Source organism: Arvicola amphibius, chromosome 12 (assembly GCF_903992535.2).
Source record: "Arvicola amphibius chromosome 12, mArvAmp1.2, whole genome shotgun sequence".
NCBI lineage: Eukaryota > Metazoa > Chordata > Mammalia > Rodentia > Cricetidae > Arvicola > Arvicola amphibius.
In genome coordinates, this window is record NC_052058.2 from 146,120,582 (window position 1) to 146,137,720 (window position 17,139).

Here is a 17,139-nt window from a genome sequence, read left to right on the forward strand (position 1 = left end):
GACTGGGTTAAATTAGCATCTCAATGATCTGATTGGTTGGCTTGTTTGCATCTAATGCAGGTCTGGGGTAGACTTTTCATGGTTCCTGATAATATAAATATTATAAGGACAAAGGGTGCAGCTTGAAATTAGAACCATCCTGTCTACCTACTTGCCAGCTACTGCTCAAGAGTGCTACCCACTGGAGTCACCTGTTGGAGGTTGCATGGGAACGCCAAGGGACACTTAGGAAGTCTGAGTCTTTGTCCCGAGTTCTGACACTGTGGGGGGGGGGGCAAAGGTATACAACAGAGCCCCATCCCTAAAGCCTGGTGAGAGACTGTGATGCTGAAGTCAATGAGCCATCGGCACCGTTGACCTTTAAATCTTGCCAGGTGAGAACAGGTGTGGTGGACACACACATTGTCTGGAAGCAGTGTTGAGGTAGGAGACAGTGTTGTAGGAGCAGGGGAAGTACAAAGAGAGCCAGAGCCCTGGTGGGTAGGCAAGACAGGACCAACACACACAGGGGGGACTAGTCTATATAGCATGAATGACATGGGCAAAGGTCCAGGGGCAAAGAAGAGCCTGTCTGTCAGTAGAGCATCATTTAACAAGTGGCTGCTTAGGAGACAGGAAGAGAAGGGAGGATGAGGCTGGAGTGGCAGCCAGGGCAGATGTGAAGGCTAAATGTATTGAGTATGAGCAGTGAGCACGAAGATGCTGTTTCGTGTAAGAACAAGGTCAGCGCCCTGAGAATGAGTGGCTGAGTACAGAGAAAGATTCTGGGCTTGGCTTGGAGGGTTCCAGAATCCCCGCCACATTCTACTGTATGATCCTGGTGAGCTAACACATGTTTGGCTGGAATAGTCATACATAGTACCACATACAGGCAGAGATACAGACAGGCCAGGAGAGCCCAGGGAATTTACAGGGAAGGGCTGAGCCCGTACTGAGACAGCCTGTCTCTAGAGACAGGGAAAGAAACCATGGAAGATTGGAGAGGCAAGAGAGGCCCTTCACGTGGGGAAGAGTAGTCCTATGTGCCTGGAGACCAGAAGGAAAGGGAGTTAAAAGGAGAGAAGGAGGAGAGAAGGGGGGAACACCAGGAACATAAGCCCTCGTTTGGCGTTTCTTCAGAATACTGCCTCAGAGATGTTTTGCTCATTTTTGGATGTCGTCCGGAGAATCCTCGTGACTTAGAGGCCACCTTGCCACAAGCCACAAGTGGAGCAGGGGAAACCCAGCACCTGGCCTGAGCCAGGCTCTCAGCCTGCAGTTCCCTCAAGCTCACCAGTGGCTTGTTTTTAAGGTTCAGCGACTACAATGACCCCATTCAGGGTGAACAGACTCTGTCTCTGAAACCAGGGCCAACCAGAGGCCTTCTTCAGTGGGCAAGAAGCGGAACGCCATGGCCACTCCAGCAGGCAAGGTGAGGCTCGGAGTCACGGAGTGGAGAGCAGGTGTCTGGGGAATGAGGGTCACGTCCCAAGCTTAGCCTGAGCCTGCTGTCCTGGAATGACCTGTCCCAGCTATTCAGCTTCAGTGGTCACAAGTGAACACGTGGCTTGAACACAACGCTACTCAACAAACCTCTTCAGGTTTGGGCCAATGTGCCCCCCCCTCTCCCAGGATAAAGGCCTGCTGGGTCTCAGGACAAAGGCTACTCAGAGTCACTCAAGGGTTCACCACAGACAATGGCTGAAGCCGCTAACAGATTCTGGATATTAAAATGTCAATGAAGTTGTTCTTAGGAGAAATAATAACTTGTGCTTTTATTTGAACCACTCTCCAGGTCCCAACCCCCTTTTAATATTTCCTTCTACTCACATAAAGAAATTGCTTTTTCATCTAGTTTATAAAACTGGGTCCTCCCCGCCCCCAATCCGCAGCGATTTATTTTCTTTATAGGAAATATGTTAATGACTGGCCAGGAATCTAAATCCTAAAAGCATGCAAAAAATGAAATCTTTGGAAATGAAAACAAATGATTCTTTTTCCCCCCTCTTTCAGGGAACTGCTGCTCTTTAAGATGCAGGAGGCAAGGCAGGGAGGAAAGAGATGACTCGAATTAGTTCCCTGAAAGCAGCCCCCCCTGGCAAGTGTCTCTCCCTTCCCATCTGCACATTGTCTGAGAAATTATCAAGTACTCTTGGAGCAACGGTGTCCCTAGTTCAAGAGAGCCAAAGATCAAAGTCAGACAGACGCTTTCTAGCAGCTTGCTACAGCAAAAGAAACAAACACACTCAGGAAGGAACAGGCGTCTGGAGACTCAAAGGCAAGAGCTCCAAAGGGAGAAATAGGGGATCATTTCAGAGTAGCAGGCACTGGGAGAGGGTATTGAGGGATGAATAGGAGTTGTCCAACAGGAGCCGGAGAAGGCTGCAAAGTCATCTAGAGCAGTGGCTCTCAACCTTCCCAATGCTGCGACTCTTTATACAGTTCCTCATGCTGTGGTGACCCAACCATAAAATGATTTTGTTGCTGTTTCATAACTGTAATTCGGATACTGTTATTCATTGTAAATATCTATGTTTTCCAGTGGTCCTAGGTGACCCCTGTGAAGGGGCCTTTTGCCCCCCTCCCCGAGGGGTCATGACCCACAGACTGAGAATCACCGATCCAGAGGGCAGAGAGACAGCTGGAGATGTGAGCTGGAGATGCATGTGAATCAGGCTCAGCGCCCCAGAGGGCAGCATGTGGAAGGGGCTTCTGAAGTGTCCCAGGAATCCTTCTGGCGGTAGCGTGAGGACATAGGAGGTGGCAGCACTGGAAGGCTAGTGAGGTGACAATGGCATAGGTCCAGAAGAGAAGACAGACAGCCCAGACAGCCCACACTGGAGCAAGGCAGCATGGAGCATACGACGGACAGGTGGAAGGGGCACACGGGAGGCGGGAGCAACAGGACGGCATGGCAGGCCACTTGGCACCAGACATTCACACAGAGAATGTGGGACGATGGTGGGCTGGCGGCCAAATGAAAAACGTGTGTTAATGAGGAAGGAAAGGAAAGGCATGGTGGGAAGAGAGGGACCAGGAAGAAAGAGGCAAAGGAAAGAGGCCACGCACGAGTCAGTAAGGGTTTTCCCATCTTCCCCATTTCGAATTAATTCTGTGGTGGGCAGCTCACCACTGCACACAGCTCTATCCCCTGCCACCTATTCTGAGTACCTCCTGCCCAGCCCCATTTTCCAGCTTCATATACATAGTTTCCCTCTGAGTTTTACTTTTGGTTGCTCTGGGAAGTGTTTTGGAAGCCCATTTGACTTAGCAAAGGCCCGAGGAACTGCCTTGTCCTGTTATTATCCCGATGGAGGTTTCTTTGTTAGACCAGGGCAAAGAAACAGCCAAAGACTCTGGACTGTGAGCAGCTGGCGCTGCCTGGATCCTACCCTCTCTCCCCCGGAGCCCAAGGTTTCAATTACCGTGCTATTGCAGCCGGCGAAGCAGGCTGACAGGTAGGTGATGCCGTCGGCCCCACACACTGGGGTGAAGGAATCGGTCTGGCATTCACAGTTCTTGTTGCACGGAGAGTAGGGGTCAAGGGCCGAGCCACGTGCTGAGCTGGAAACGAAGAGTTCAGGGGGACTCGTTAGAAAATGGGGTGGACTAGCACTGTTGAGGGCATTCTGCTGTGATGGGCTTTGTGGTACCCTTGCTCAGCATGCTGCCCTGGTCTGCCTGTCCTTCCCCTTTTCATTCTTCCTGTCTTAGCCCTGGCTGACCTGCCAAGTGCCTGTCCAGGGCCACTGCCAAGAGCCCACGCTGCTGAACCCCTTTACGTCTTCTATCAAAGTGAGGAGGAAAAAAGTTTTTTTTTTTTTTTTTTTTTTTTTTGTAATTTGTAACCTTGTGCCCTATGAACTGATGGCGGCTGGGGCTTAGTGTCCACTCCAGGACACTATTCTAGATGGCCGCCCTACCCCACAACTCCTCCTGCAGGAGGTCCCCGCGCCCGCCTGTTTCTCCCCCGCCTGCGTATAGGATGCCCAGCGTGGCTCCAAGAGCCACCTTCCTACAGGTTCACTATACCAAGAAACACAACGAGAGCTAGGGTGTTTTATACTCACCTGTGCATTACAAAGACACAGATACCAAGAGCTCATAAACTGGGGAGACATGGGGGGAGCCCAGTCTGCAGTCCCAGAAGAAGGATGTGACTTCAGCACCCCCATGTTCCCACTCTGCCTTAAGGCTCAGAGTACTTCCTGATAATACAGGTGACATGGGGACCCCTGGCTCCTTCCATCATGTTCTGTTGAAGGAACTCTGTGTATTTTGTTTGTTCTTGGTATAACCCCACAAGCTTCACCGAAAGGGAAATTGATGCTGGACCAACTGAATCGTCTGTCTGGATGTCTATAGTGTCTGTGTGTGGAGAATGGGCTAGAGCTGGGTAGTGTGAACACAGGCCTTGAGCTTTTTATTTTTATTTTTTTGTTTATTTGGCACCATGTCAATATACTGTGTCCCGGTGTGTGCAGTCCTAATCACTGCAGTTTACCGCTTGTACCGTGGGCCGTCCACAGTGAGGGCTGCTGTTCAGAGCAAACTGCCAGCTGGAGGGGACTCTGTGTGTGAGAGGAACTGGGGAGGGAGGGGTTGTCTGAAGTGCACCCGGGTTTGGGAGAAGCTGCCTCTTCCTGTTCTTCCTACTTAGTCCCAAAGGGTGGCAGATGAGACCCAGCTCTCCCCAGTCTCCAGGCTCCTTATGGCAGCTCAGTGGCCTGCCTGGAAGAGTGTGACTGTGTATCCTGCAGGGTAGCCACAGTGTAGCTTGTCTGGGGTAGACCCCACAGTCTGACTGTAACCTGCAGGGTAGCCACCGTACAGCTTGTCTGGCCTAGGCTCCACAGCTCAGGGTGGTCTCTGAGTCCCAGAAGGAAAGGAGACACTGGACATAGAGATAATATAAGCCCATAATCTATTTGAAGAGCAATCGCTATGGGACTTAGGTCCACAGTCCTGGGATAACAGCCAGGGTGTAAGGAAAGAGACACCATAGCAACCGGCTGGTCCCTGACTGCCCTGTCTTCCCTCCTTGTTTTTTTTTTTTTTCTGTCCCTTTCTTCCCCCACCACTTAAACATGCTCACCAAGGGCCAGACTTAGAAATGACTATGTGAGTCAGATGTCAACTTCTGACTCACGTAGGAATTATTAAAATTGATTCTGTCTTTTATTTTCAACTGAATTTTGAAAAAGGTTTATTGTTATTTTCTATCTTTGCATCATTCCTGAAGTAAATGTCAGAAAGAGCAACTGCCCTTCTCTTGGGGCTGCCTTGCCATGGTGGAGAAAAGGTCACCTCTCAGAGGACAGGCTAAGTCTTCCAACGACAAGAAGAAATTAAGGTCTCCTGGGCTTTTCCGCTCAGCATCACTAGCAACCAAACTAGCTCTATTAGCCTGAGTCAGAGAGTCCTGATGTCCCTGGGTGGGGCTAAGCTCATTTTATAAACCACAGTAACAGTGAAGGTGTCCCTAGTGCCCCTAGTGCCCATGGACAGGGTCAAGCTAAGAGTTTAGATACTTACTTGTTTCCATAGGGAACAGTGACCCCAGCCACAGGGCCTGTGTCACAGCCCAGGAAGAGGAAGGAGACATAGCAGGCCGTGGACACTAGGTTGACCAGCATGGCCATCCGAATGGCCCCCAGAGCAGACAGGCTCAGCTTCTTCACCAAGAGGCCACCCAGGAAGATGCCCAGGCAGGCACAGGGGATGGCCGTCATCCCTGTAGAAGCAGAACAGTGAGGTGTGAGTAGCAGAAGAGGGGCTGGAAGGTGGCAAGGGCCCTGTGACTTCATGTGACCCCAGTGTCTTCATGATGGGCCTTATTTCTGTCCTCAGAGAACTCCCAGAAAACAAGGGGAGACAAATTCGGAAAAAGGCAGTCATTGTGAGCCAAAGCACACACCGCTGGCACACCATGCCTAGTGCCATCCAAAAGGAGGTACGTGGGTCCAAACATGAGTTGAATCTGGAAAGCTAGGGACCCAGATGTGAAATCCAGGAGATTTGGGGGAGCAATGGTATGGTCTTTGTATTAATATCTGTATCTATCTATCTATCTATCTATCTATCTATCTATCTATCTATCTATCTATCTATCCATCCATCATCTATGTTTGGTGGTATTCTGTAGACCAGACTAGCTTCAAACACTTGGCAATCTTTTTACCTCAGCTACTCAAGTAATGGGATTAAAGGCATATCCTACGAAGTTCAACTCTTCTGTGAATCATGCATGTATGTGTTTGTATGCATGTACACATATGCACCTCTATCATGTAGAAGCCAGAGAATAACCTTGGGTGTCATTTCTCAGGCACCTGCTTTTGAGATGCCATCTCTTGCTTTGGCTTTTATGTTTCTCACTGTATTTGAGTTCTGAGCATGGAACTCAGATCCTTAGTCACCATGCCGCATGAGCATCTCCGGGCATATCTGCGGTGACCCTGAAAGGGGACTTATGATTACCTGAGTGTTTGGGGAGGGGGAGATGGTTTAGTAGACAAAGTGACTTTCATGCAAGCATGAAGACTGGAGCTCTGATCCCTAGAAGGCACAGAACGGCCAAGCAGGCCTGGTGGCCTCAATATACAGGAGACAGAGATAAGAGCCTGAAGACAAGCCATTAAGGTAGACTGGTGGAAATTGGCAAAGCGCCAAGCTCAGCAAGAGACTCCACCTCAAAAGATTAAGTGGGGGAGTAAATGAGGACATTGGCATCAACTTCATGCCTACACACACATTCCCATACACAGATACACACTTAGCCATGTAAACACACACGGATTCAGTATACACACGCACACACTCTCAGACTTATACAAACTTATACATGTGAACACAGACACACACACCCACACTCTGAGAATTTTCTCTTCCTCTTCTAATGAAGCAAGGACAGTTCATAGGCTCCCAGGCTGTTTAAGCCAAAGGCTGCAGGGCTCACATGTCTGTGGGAGAATGCCATTTAGCCAGTTCTGCCACGCCCCAGGAAGCGGTGTCAAACACATCACATCATGTTTGGCAGTACTTGGTTAATAATTAGTGAGTATACGCAGCTTCTCTCTCTTCTACACAGAGCTAGCTCATAGGCAGCACGCCCGAAACCTGTTCCCCAAGACTCTCAGAGACCAGTGTCCTGTCGGAGAACCAAAGGACCCTGCTGTCCCAATCTCCTCCTTGCTGGGGCTCTCTTCTGATTCATTTCATCTGTGACTCGTCTTTAAATTACTGAGTGTCATTTATCTACCGTGTAGATTATGCATGGCCAATTTTCCAGTCTAGGCTGTCTCCTCCCTGCCAATCAACCGACCCTCAGGTCAATCGACTACATCAACCAGCTGGTACGTGCTTAGGGAATGCAAATTAATTTTCCATATTACGGTAAAAAATAAAATTGCGAAGGCTTAGCTTGCCAAGGCCCTGTCCTGGCCATGCTTGAAACAGACACGGACCTGTGCGTTAACTGGCTGCCTCTGACATCTGAGCTTAGTTTCCACACCTTGTCCTGTGAGCCTCCATCCCCAGCCCAGGCCACTGGCCACTCTAACCACACCCACTCTTTCTACTTCTCCCTGGAAATGTCTAGGTGCCCAGGGTGCCGCAGTCTTTGCATACACATTGGTTCTATTCCTAGGGCACACCTGTCCATCTTCCCTGGAATGGTCTCCCCCTCTTCTGAGAAGCTACATCAGCCCTTGCTCCTCTGGTGACAAGCAACGGGACTTACGACCATCTGGGAATCTGGGGCAGGGAACATGGCTCAGTGGATAAAACACCTGTGGTACCAGGGAGATCCCAGAGGGGGGATCTCAGAAGCCAGGTTAAAGCTGGGCAGGTGGTGGCCCACCTGTAACTGTGCATTTTGGAGGAAGAAACAGACTATATCCATGGTAAGCCATCCATCTGGTTTAGCTGGCATCGGGGAGCTCTTGGTTCAGTAACAGTCTCCTGTTTTCCCTAGGCAGAATTCCTGCTGCCATGGCTCTCCCCGCCATCTAAAACTGCTGTGTTTATTTTTTGCCCATCCTGTGTCCTGCTCTCCTTTTCCATCAGCATGGAGTTTACAGGAGGAAGGGTACCCTCTAGGTCCCATTCAGTCCAGCCTGAATTCCAGTGTCTAATAGAGCACCCTGCACTCGACAGCATTCAGACATCCCTTTGAGAAAGAGAGAATCTGTGAGCAGATTGGATCTGTGTGGATAAGCCTTGGTGACAACATGCCTACTCCCGGAGAGCATCTTGGGCTTTGTTTCATTTTCTAGTTGAGACAGTGGGGGTGTCACCTGGTGATGATGGTAACCATGGCAACAACAGGATTTCAGCACCTCTTCTCCCAGTCACTATTAGCTTCCCTTTCCCTTCCTCCATGATGTGTGTACATGTCGTTAACACCCCTGGCCATTGCCAGAACTTCACAGGACCAAAACTTCATCCTCATTAGATTAACTTATGTAGATTGAGCCCTTTTAATCTATACTCATACATCAATGTCATCGGCCCCTTGCTTGTCTACACTGCTCTTCTCTGAACTCTGACCCATTTGCTGATGACTTTGTGGGTGGCCCAGAGTCTTTCCTGCATAGTACTGCACACACACGCTATCTTCCAGGAGCACAGGAGCTATTCTGAGAGCGTCTCCCTACATAAGCCTCCCCTAGCACACCCTGCCCGCCCCTCCTGCAGTGGGCTGTCTCCAGTACACACTGATTGGATCTATGCCATTGGCTAGACATAGAGACAGGAGATGCTGGCTGTCTGCCTGGAGACTACGAAGAGACCCCACCCCCTTTCTTCCCACCTTGTTAAGCACTCTAACAAGAAGGAACCATTGGGAAACAAACAGATATTAGGTAGCAGAATTGTTTTTCTGACCTTCTGCCCCGGAGACTATTGATTTGTGTGTCGATAGAAAGCTTAGGCATTTGTTCCAAAATAGGACCTGGCCCTGAAGATGCAACGGTACAAACACAATCAAGATGGAAGACGTAGCAGCAGAGAAACCAGGAGGTGGGAGATAACCTCTGGGGTGCTGCAGGGCCAAACCCCAGATCCTAGAGACAACAAACACTACAGCTTCCACTATAAGGAGAGGTGGTTTTTCTCCTCCATCCTGCAGGTATTAAAAAGCTGACTGCATTTTGCTCATACTCTGACCAAAGGGTGGGTGGCAAGAATGACTGGTGAAAAGAGAGGAGAAAAAAAAAACCCAAAAAACAAAAACCACCACCAGCACCACCACCACCAGCAGCACCACCACCGCCGCCACCACCACCAGCACCACCACCACCAGCACCACCACCACCACCACCACCACCATCACTACCACCACCAGCACCACCAAAACAAACACAAAAGCTTGTATTCCTTTTCAGTTTTCAGGGAGGAAAAAAACTATGGCATGTTGTCATGATTGTCAGGGTTCAAATTTCTTTTTCATTTGAGATGTGAAACACACAAGACCATGCCAGTGAACTTTCCAACATGCAAACGCCCCCCACAACCAGCATTCAGGTCAAGCTTAGAACAATTCCAGATGTCTGGGGCTTGGGAGTGCTTGATCCTCAGCACTTTCATAAAAGCCAGGAGTAGGGGTGCACACTTGGAACCCCAGTGCTGGGCTGTAGGGAGACACGTGGAGCCCGGCATCACGCTAGCCAGCAGGTTCAGCCAGTGAGAGACTTTGCATGGAAAACTAAGGTGCGGAGGGACTGAAGAGGACACCTGCTGTGGATCTCTGGCCTTCACATGCATATGTGTGAATGTGTACCTGTATTCACATGCACAATTCACATGTGCACGCATGCACGCACACGCGTGCAGCTGCCTAGGGGGCTCCTGGGTACCTCCGCCCAGTTATAAGCCTCAAGGACAACTGTGGCTCTCACTTTTTATCTTAATTTGAAGATTCTTTTTTTTAAGTCCCATAAATAAATTCTCTTTGTGTGTGACAAATTTAAACTCAGACCCATTTACATGGACGCCTGCGTGAGAGTTCGCCCTTTCCCAAGCTGTGTGGTATAGAATGAACAGTCTATAGTTTATTTACCCATTCTGCTGTAGACAGACATTTGGGTTGGTTCCAGTTTGAGAGAATTATGCACAAAACTGCTCCGAACGTTGTTATATATGCATATGTAAATGAGCGGACCTAAACACTCCATTCTGTTGGATAAGTGCCCAGAAACAGAACTGATGGATCACAGCTCAGGCATATGCTGAGCTTTAATGGAGGGTGTAAAAACTGCCCGAAGCAGAGGTTCTGTCGTGCATTCCCATCATAGTGTGGGTTCCAGTTCCTCCTTGTCCTCCCCAACCCTCATCTGGTTGGTGTGGCTATCATCTGGTTGGTGTGTCATAGCACCTCCTTGAGGTTTCAATGTGCATTTCCCCCATCATCCCAGCCAGAATCTTTGCTTTTATTGGCCATTTTGTGAAGCAACAGGAGGAATCTCTCTCTCTCTCTCCCTCTCCCCCCCTCTCGTGTGTGTGTGTGTGTGTACATGCATGTGTGTGTGTATGCACAGGTGTACATGGGTATGCAAAGGCTAGAGGCTGAAGTGAGGTACATCTGTGGTTCTCCACTTTAAAAATTTACTTTATTTTATGTATATGGGTATCTTGCCTGCATGTATATTTGTGTACCATGTCTATGCCTGATGCCCATAGTCCAGAAGAGAGCTCAGAATCCCCTGACACTGGATTCATTAGCAGTTGTAAGCTACCATATGGGTGACGGGACTTTAACCCAGGTACTCGCTCTTAACCTCTGAGCTATTTTTTTAAGCCTCTGCACCTTTACCTATTGGCTAGACTGGCTGGGTTTGATGCTCACAGCCACCTATCACTCTAGCTCAAAGGGATCCCACACCTTCTTCTGACCTGCAGGCACCTGGAATGCACATGGTGCACACACACACCCGTTCAGGCAAAGCACGCATACTTAAAATAAAGCAATAAATCTTCGGAGAAAAACAACTCCTGGGGCTGTAGAAATAGTTCAATGGGTAAAGTCCCTGCTGTGGGTTGTATGGTGCTGAGATCATTCCTTAAATTCCAAAGATGGACTTTGATTGCTTTCTTCATATGTGCTTCAAAATCTCCTGTTCACATCAATCAAGTGACTTACTGGCCTCTCCTAATGCTTCCTACATATACCTTCTATTGTTCTTTCTTATAATATGGTTTAATTTTTAAATTTATATTATTATTATTATTATTATTTATGCCTGAGTGTGTCATGGTACCCATTTGATTCTCTCCTCCTATTGTGGGTTCTGGGTATTGAACTTGGGTCACCAGCTTTGAGCAACAAATGCTTTTCCGGCTAAGTCATCTCACAGACCCTATAATATGTTTTTAATATTTGTCTCCAGTATGAAAAATCTCACTCTGAAGTTCCTTGCAATGAAAGGTCACAAATACACCAAACCACTTTTGGCTTAGTATAACCCTGCACATTTCCTGGATCTCAGTGCATTCTCTGAGCATCTGGGTATGACCGGAGGGCAAAGAGACCCACTCACCGAGCAGCTGGTTGGCAGAGGAGGTGGTGAGGTTGAACTGCTGTTCCAGGTACTTGCCCAGGAAGGCAGCGAAGCCGGCCACCACAGCAATCTCCATGCAGGCAGCCAGGACGATACAGGTGAACACGGGGTTTGAGAGCAGGTGCTTGGTAACCTTGGGGATCACTGTGGGGAGGGACAGAAAGCAAGGTCAAGGTCACAAGTATTGAGTGCCTACTCTTGAGACCTCATTAGAGACCCCTTCTTGATGCATTCTTGCCTGTTTTTTTAAGCAACATCCAAAGGCACATGGGTGTGGCTCAGGCCAGAATCTTTATCCTGTAAGTCATTTGTAACTTTGAGAACTCTGGCTTCAAAACACACCAATATCCTACAAAGTAACCCATCTACTAAAACAGGCTGCTCTATCTGGTTTCTTCAATGCCACAACTTCAGGGGCTCTTTTATTTTTTTGTCCCTCACTCCACTCAAAAAGGAAATCAGTTTGGGAATTTTTTCCCCAAAATGAAAACTGTTACATATATAAGTTTTATACATCAAATTATTTAGGTATATGTCAACATGCCCAGTATATGAGCAACATTTAGAACTACACTCTGTATGTGCAGTCAGAGAATATGTTTAACGTCATCAATGTTAAGAAAGTGAAGCTCTCATCCTTTACAAAAGAGGTATGAACCAAACCAAGTCTTCCTTTCCAGCCCCCGGTCAGCTCTTACCTGAAGGGCCAGTGCAATCTATGGGGGTCTGAGCTAGCAGCCTTGATTTGATCATACCCTACATAGTAACTAATAAGATCAGCTTGAAGGTTTTACGGCTCAAATGTTCACAGAAGGGAGAGCCACAGCAGGGAGTCTATGATTTACAGTCTGGTACTCCAGGTTTTGGTCTATTTCTTGGTGCTGGGACAGTCCCAGGATGTTTGACCTTTCCTCCCCATTCCCAGACCTTGCGCCCCTCTGAGTGGCATCCACATTGTATGTTAGGTCTTCTTCATCTACCATAATGCTCTTCTTCTAAACATTTACCATGCTCATACCCTGCCTCCCAGGTACGCTTTCCTCATCGTCCAACCTAACCTGGAAGAGGTTCCCAGACCACTGCAGGTGCCCAGGGACTCAGAGAGTTGGCTTGCAGCACGCACACTCTGGAGCTGTGCACTGCGTTACATCTCAACAGGGCCTGACAGTGGCGTGGAGGTCACATGCTTCCATCTTATTGACTGTGGTCTATTTGCATAACAGTATAGTCTCATAAGCCACCAAAACTTCCTCTTCTATCGGTGCTCCTAGAAATTGGAGAATGGTTTCTGTACTTTGAAAATAAGTACAGTTACTCAAGTTCCTAGTAAGTAGAGTTCTTGGCACATGATCTTCAACCAGCTCTCCTTGATTATTGTATATATCCTGGATGATGCTAGGTCAGCCCCATCTTTTCAGCACTGATGCCTTTATTTATTTAGTGTGTGTGTGTGTGTGTGTGTGTGTGTGTGTGTGTGTGTGTAAATGCAGATGCACGTATGCCAGAACATGCATATGGAGGTCATCCTTGGGTGTCGGGCCTTTCCTTTCTCTTTGAGATGGTCATCTCCTTCTTGACTTCCTACCACAGGTTAGCAGGCCTGCAGAGTTTCTGGGGACTCTCCTGTCTCCGCCTCCCACTTCCCTGAAGTTAGATATCTGTGCTGTTCATCCAGCTTTTACATAGACTCTGGGGATTCAAACTTAGGTCTTTAGTCTTGCATGGCAAACACTTTTACCAACTGAACCATCTCAGACTCTACACATTTATTTTGGTGTCTGTACTGGACACCAAAATCTACACACGCTCAAATCTATTATATAGAACAGTATACTACTGGTCTGTCACTCATGCCCATTCTTTCATGTACCGCAAGTCTTTTCTAAATCACTAACATCAAGTACAAGGCGGAAGCTATGCAAGTAGCTGCTAGAGCACATTGTGTAGGGGATCATGGTAACGACAAAGTCTGTACTTGTTCAGTACAGATGCAGTTGTCCGTGGCGTGCATTTCAATCAGCAGTTAGTTAGGTCTGTGGCTGTAGAACGTACACAGATGGAAGCCAGTGGTATTTACAAAATAATTAACCAAATAGAGCTGATTCATCAAGAGCTAGGGCTTAAGACAAGCAAACTGATTTCAAGTAATTTGAAGACAAGTCTTATTTAAATCATAAATAATTCTCTATAAATAGTAAGGATAGAGGTGAGTTGTAGGTTACGGCAAACACTGTCCAAGTGTTGTGCTGTGATTAGACTTGGGGCTGGTTGGAAAAGTGGCTTGGTAGGTAGAGCGGCTTGCCTCGCGTGCACATAGCCTTGGGTTTGATCTCTAGGGCTGCACAAAACAGGCTGGCAATCTCAGCCCCAGGGAGGTTGAAGCAGGAGGATCAAGATGGTTCTCAGCTACACAATGGGTTTGGGGCCAGCCTGAGATTCATGAGACCTTGTCTCACACATAAAAAAGGAAAATTCTATTTTTGTTATACTCATATTAGTAAGAAAAATGAGGCATAGTGACAGGGTCTACTTGTTTCTCCTTGTGCACATGGAAAAAGATCAGACACAGAGACTCGTGTGAAGTCAGATTAAGTATTAGAAAAGCCCAGAAAAGTGCCTGTGGCCATATAAAATAAATAGGTGGGCTGAGAGCCCAACCCTGCACTCCAAGGTGACGAGTGAGCCAGCTGTCCTAAAGAAGAGAGCTAATTACACAGGCTCAATTGCATCTCCTAGGAGACGAAACCTCCAAATGGCCCATCTAATTAGAATAAAATAATAATAGGAGACACATAAGTTTTTAATAACGTTAACAGACAAGCTCAATGCATCAAAATGACAGAACAATAGGCCAGGGACTGGCAGATATACAAAACTTAAAATTTATCATCTCTGGGAAAGATATCAAGTTTCCAAAGTGAAACTCTCCAGAGGTGTGTGTGTGTGTGGGGGGGGATTTAAGGGTTTAGTTACAGCATGATGCTGGACCAGATGAGTGGAAGCCGGGATTACTATGGACTGAGCTCTGAATCCCACATCCGAAGGAACATAGTCAATAACCAGAGTCGATGGCCTTGGCTGTTCTACTTGTGTTTCTGAGGCTTTAGGAAGGCAGCTTTAGGGTTAACGAAATGTGCAAGAAAAAAGAAAATTAAAGTCAAAATTTTATGAAGTGTATGAACCAAGTCGGCAAACAAACAGCTCCAAGTCCTTGGACTTCATGCCCGTACACTGTGCTTAGAGTTCTCTGGTCTTTATGGGCACGCTGTGTGTATACTTTACACGCCTTTAAACATTTATGGCAATCTGACTTTTCAGAAGTATCATTTCAAATAAATGCCTAGGAGTGTTTGCTTTTAAAATCTGTGTTTAAATGTTAAGAAACTTTCCTTTGTTAAATCCATATTGTTTCAAAGTATTGTACAAACACTCAGAGAACTGTTGACTCGGCAGCGTTTAAATTGGAACTCAACAAATATGGAAAACGAACACAATGGGCATAAACAGAGGGTGATTTGTTCTTTATGGACAAAAGTGCTTTGGGTATCAAGACTGGTAAATCGCTGTTGATGGGCCAAGGTAAACTTGAGACAGGGTGTGCCAAGCATGAGGCTAGTCTGTACCCAGAATCAGGGACTGGTGGGTCATAGCCACACACACCGTAGGGAGAGCAGTGCAGATCACACCATGCGGTCGCAGCGGCTCCCTGGAATGGGTGAGTATGAACCTACGTCCTGGATGCACATGTGTTACTTAGTCACTGTGCTCTTTCAGATGATACAGAGGTTCTGGAAGCCCTGCCAGCAGTGAAGCGGCAGGTTCGGGACAATCCAGGTAGATCTAGGATCTCCGTCATGCTTTTGCTGTAGGCTTTATTTCCTCAGGGGGAGTGCAGTCTCTGCCGAGTGGGACTCCAGAAGAATGAGGAACTTTGCATTCCCCTTGGACCACCATACCACCAGGAGGCTCCCACAGCAAAGTTTATCTGGCTCCAAAATGACACTAGCAATGATGGTTTGAGTCAATTACCACATCTCTGCAGACCTCACCATGGCCTTAATCTTCATTAGCTTCTTCATGATCTGTTTCAGGGTAGGAAGGGCTCTGGCCCCATGAAGATGCAATTCCGGTTAATAGAACATTTCTGTATTTCTTCAGGCTTTTAATTATTCTCGAGTTCATTCCACTCTGCAAGAAGGGCTCCTAGTTAAGACAGGAGCCTTCCTGCTTGCCTTAAGGCCTAACGACTAACTTCTCCTTAAATTAGATATGAAAATGATTAAGTTCAAGAATCACTGGGCTGGGGGAAGGCCTGGGACGCCTTATTTGCCTGACCCTTTTCTCTCTGTAGCCAAGCTGACTGGCTTCCAAAAACAACGGCTTCCTCAAGTTCTGTTCTCTTCCTCCCACATTCAGCCTCCCATGCACAATTTTATCGCAACAACTTGCAGCCATCAAAAGCCGACTCCCTTTCCACAGGTTCAGCCCACCTTCCATACCCCAGCTTGGAAATGAGGCTTTAGTTAGCTTGACTTTAGGGCTGTCCTACTGACCCAAGTAGATTGCTAAACCCATAAAAGTCAGCCTTTCAAGGAAGGAGTGGCCCAGATGAGCAGAGACTGGTGAACCAGGGCCACAACAGGTCACTGAACAGCTGCAGCCTCCCTTAGCCATTTAACTCTCCATTACTGATTTAGCCTTGGTACTGGAGCTGCGGTCTAAGGGGTTGGACTGAATCATCCACCAACCTGGGAAACCTTTCGCGCTCTCACTGGGAGCCCACTGCTGTCACCAGTAGGGTGGTACAAACTTGGAAATAGCATAGGGGAGCCAGCTCCATGGAGAGCAGGCTGTCTACTGTGAGCCCCCAGAAGACATTCCTGTGGGACAGAGGACTGTTGTTCATTTGTGGGTCATTTGGGGGCATCCTAAGGACTATCATTGGAGCTTTGTCTATGTGCCAAACGCCATCCTAAGTGTTCATCATCAACTCACAGACTCACAATAAACATGATCTTAGAACCATGAAATGCTCCATTTACAAATGGGGAAACTGAGGCAGGAATGGTGTCCGGCAATGAGAGCAACACAGCAGAAACTCCAGCCACAGCGCCAGCCAACACAGCACATTGTGAGAAGGGTGGTGTTCTGTCCTGGATTCTCTGAGCCACTATTGTTATTATGAAGACTAAGCAAGCAGGCTGGACCTGCCGGTAAGAAGTAGAGTTTCACTCTCAACAAATAGCAATGAAAATCCCCATGGAGCCTGGGTGTCTCAGCCGATTGCTGTGTTAAGAAACTATGACCAAGGTACCTAATAGAAGGAAGGGTTTATTTGGGGGCTTACAGTTTCAGAGAGGGAGTCCATAACAATTACGGGAGAGAGCAGGGTGGGCCAACTCATAGCCTGAGTGGTAGCTGGGTTTGTCAGCCCACCAGTTCTACCTCATCATCACCAGGAAGAGCTCTTAAGCACCTCACCTCCCCAGCACGTTCACCCTGTGTGGCAAGCAGTAAAGGACAGGGCCAGACCTCCTGCTTTCAGGCCCTCAGGGCCAACCCACACCTACACCATGAGGGTGAGCCCTACTGTGCTGCCCAG

General features: G+C 47.8%; 1 protein-coding gene across 2 annotated transcripts in view; it reads right to left on the minus strand.

Moving 5' to 3' along the window:
• The window catches only part of Slco3a1 (solute carrier organic anion transporter family member 3A1), a 281,466-nt gene that overhangs the window by 37,261 nt on the left and 227,066 nt on the right, over positions 1 to 17,139 (minus strand). For both annotated transcript variants that reach the window (XM_038313702.2, XM_038313701.2), the window contains exons 5-7: positions 11,517 to 11,681; positions 5,515 to 5,713; positions 3,405 to 3,543 (exon numbers count right to left, since the gene is read on the minus strand). In XM_038313702.2, the coding sequence (XP_038169630.1) occupies positions 3,405 to 3,543; positions 5,515 to 5,713; positions 11,517 to 11,681 (503 nt within the window). The remainder of the gene's footprint in view (positions 1 to 3,404; positions 3,544 to 5,514; positions 5,714 to 11,516; positions 11,682 to 17,139) is intronic.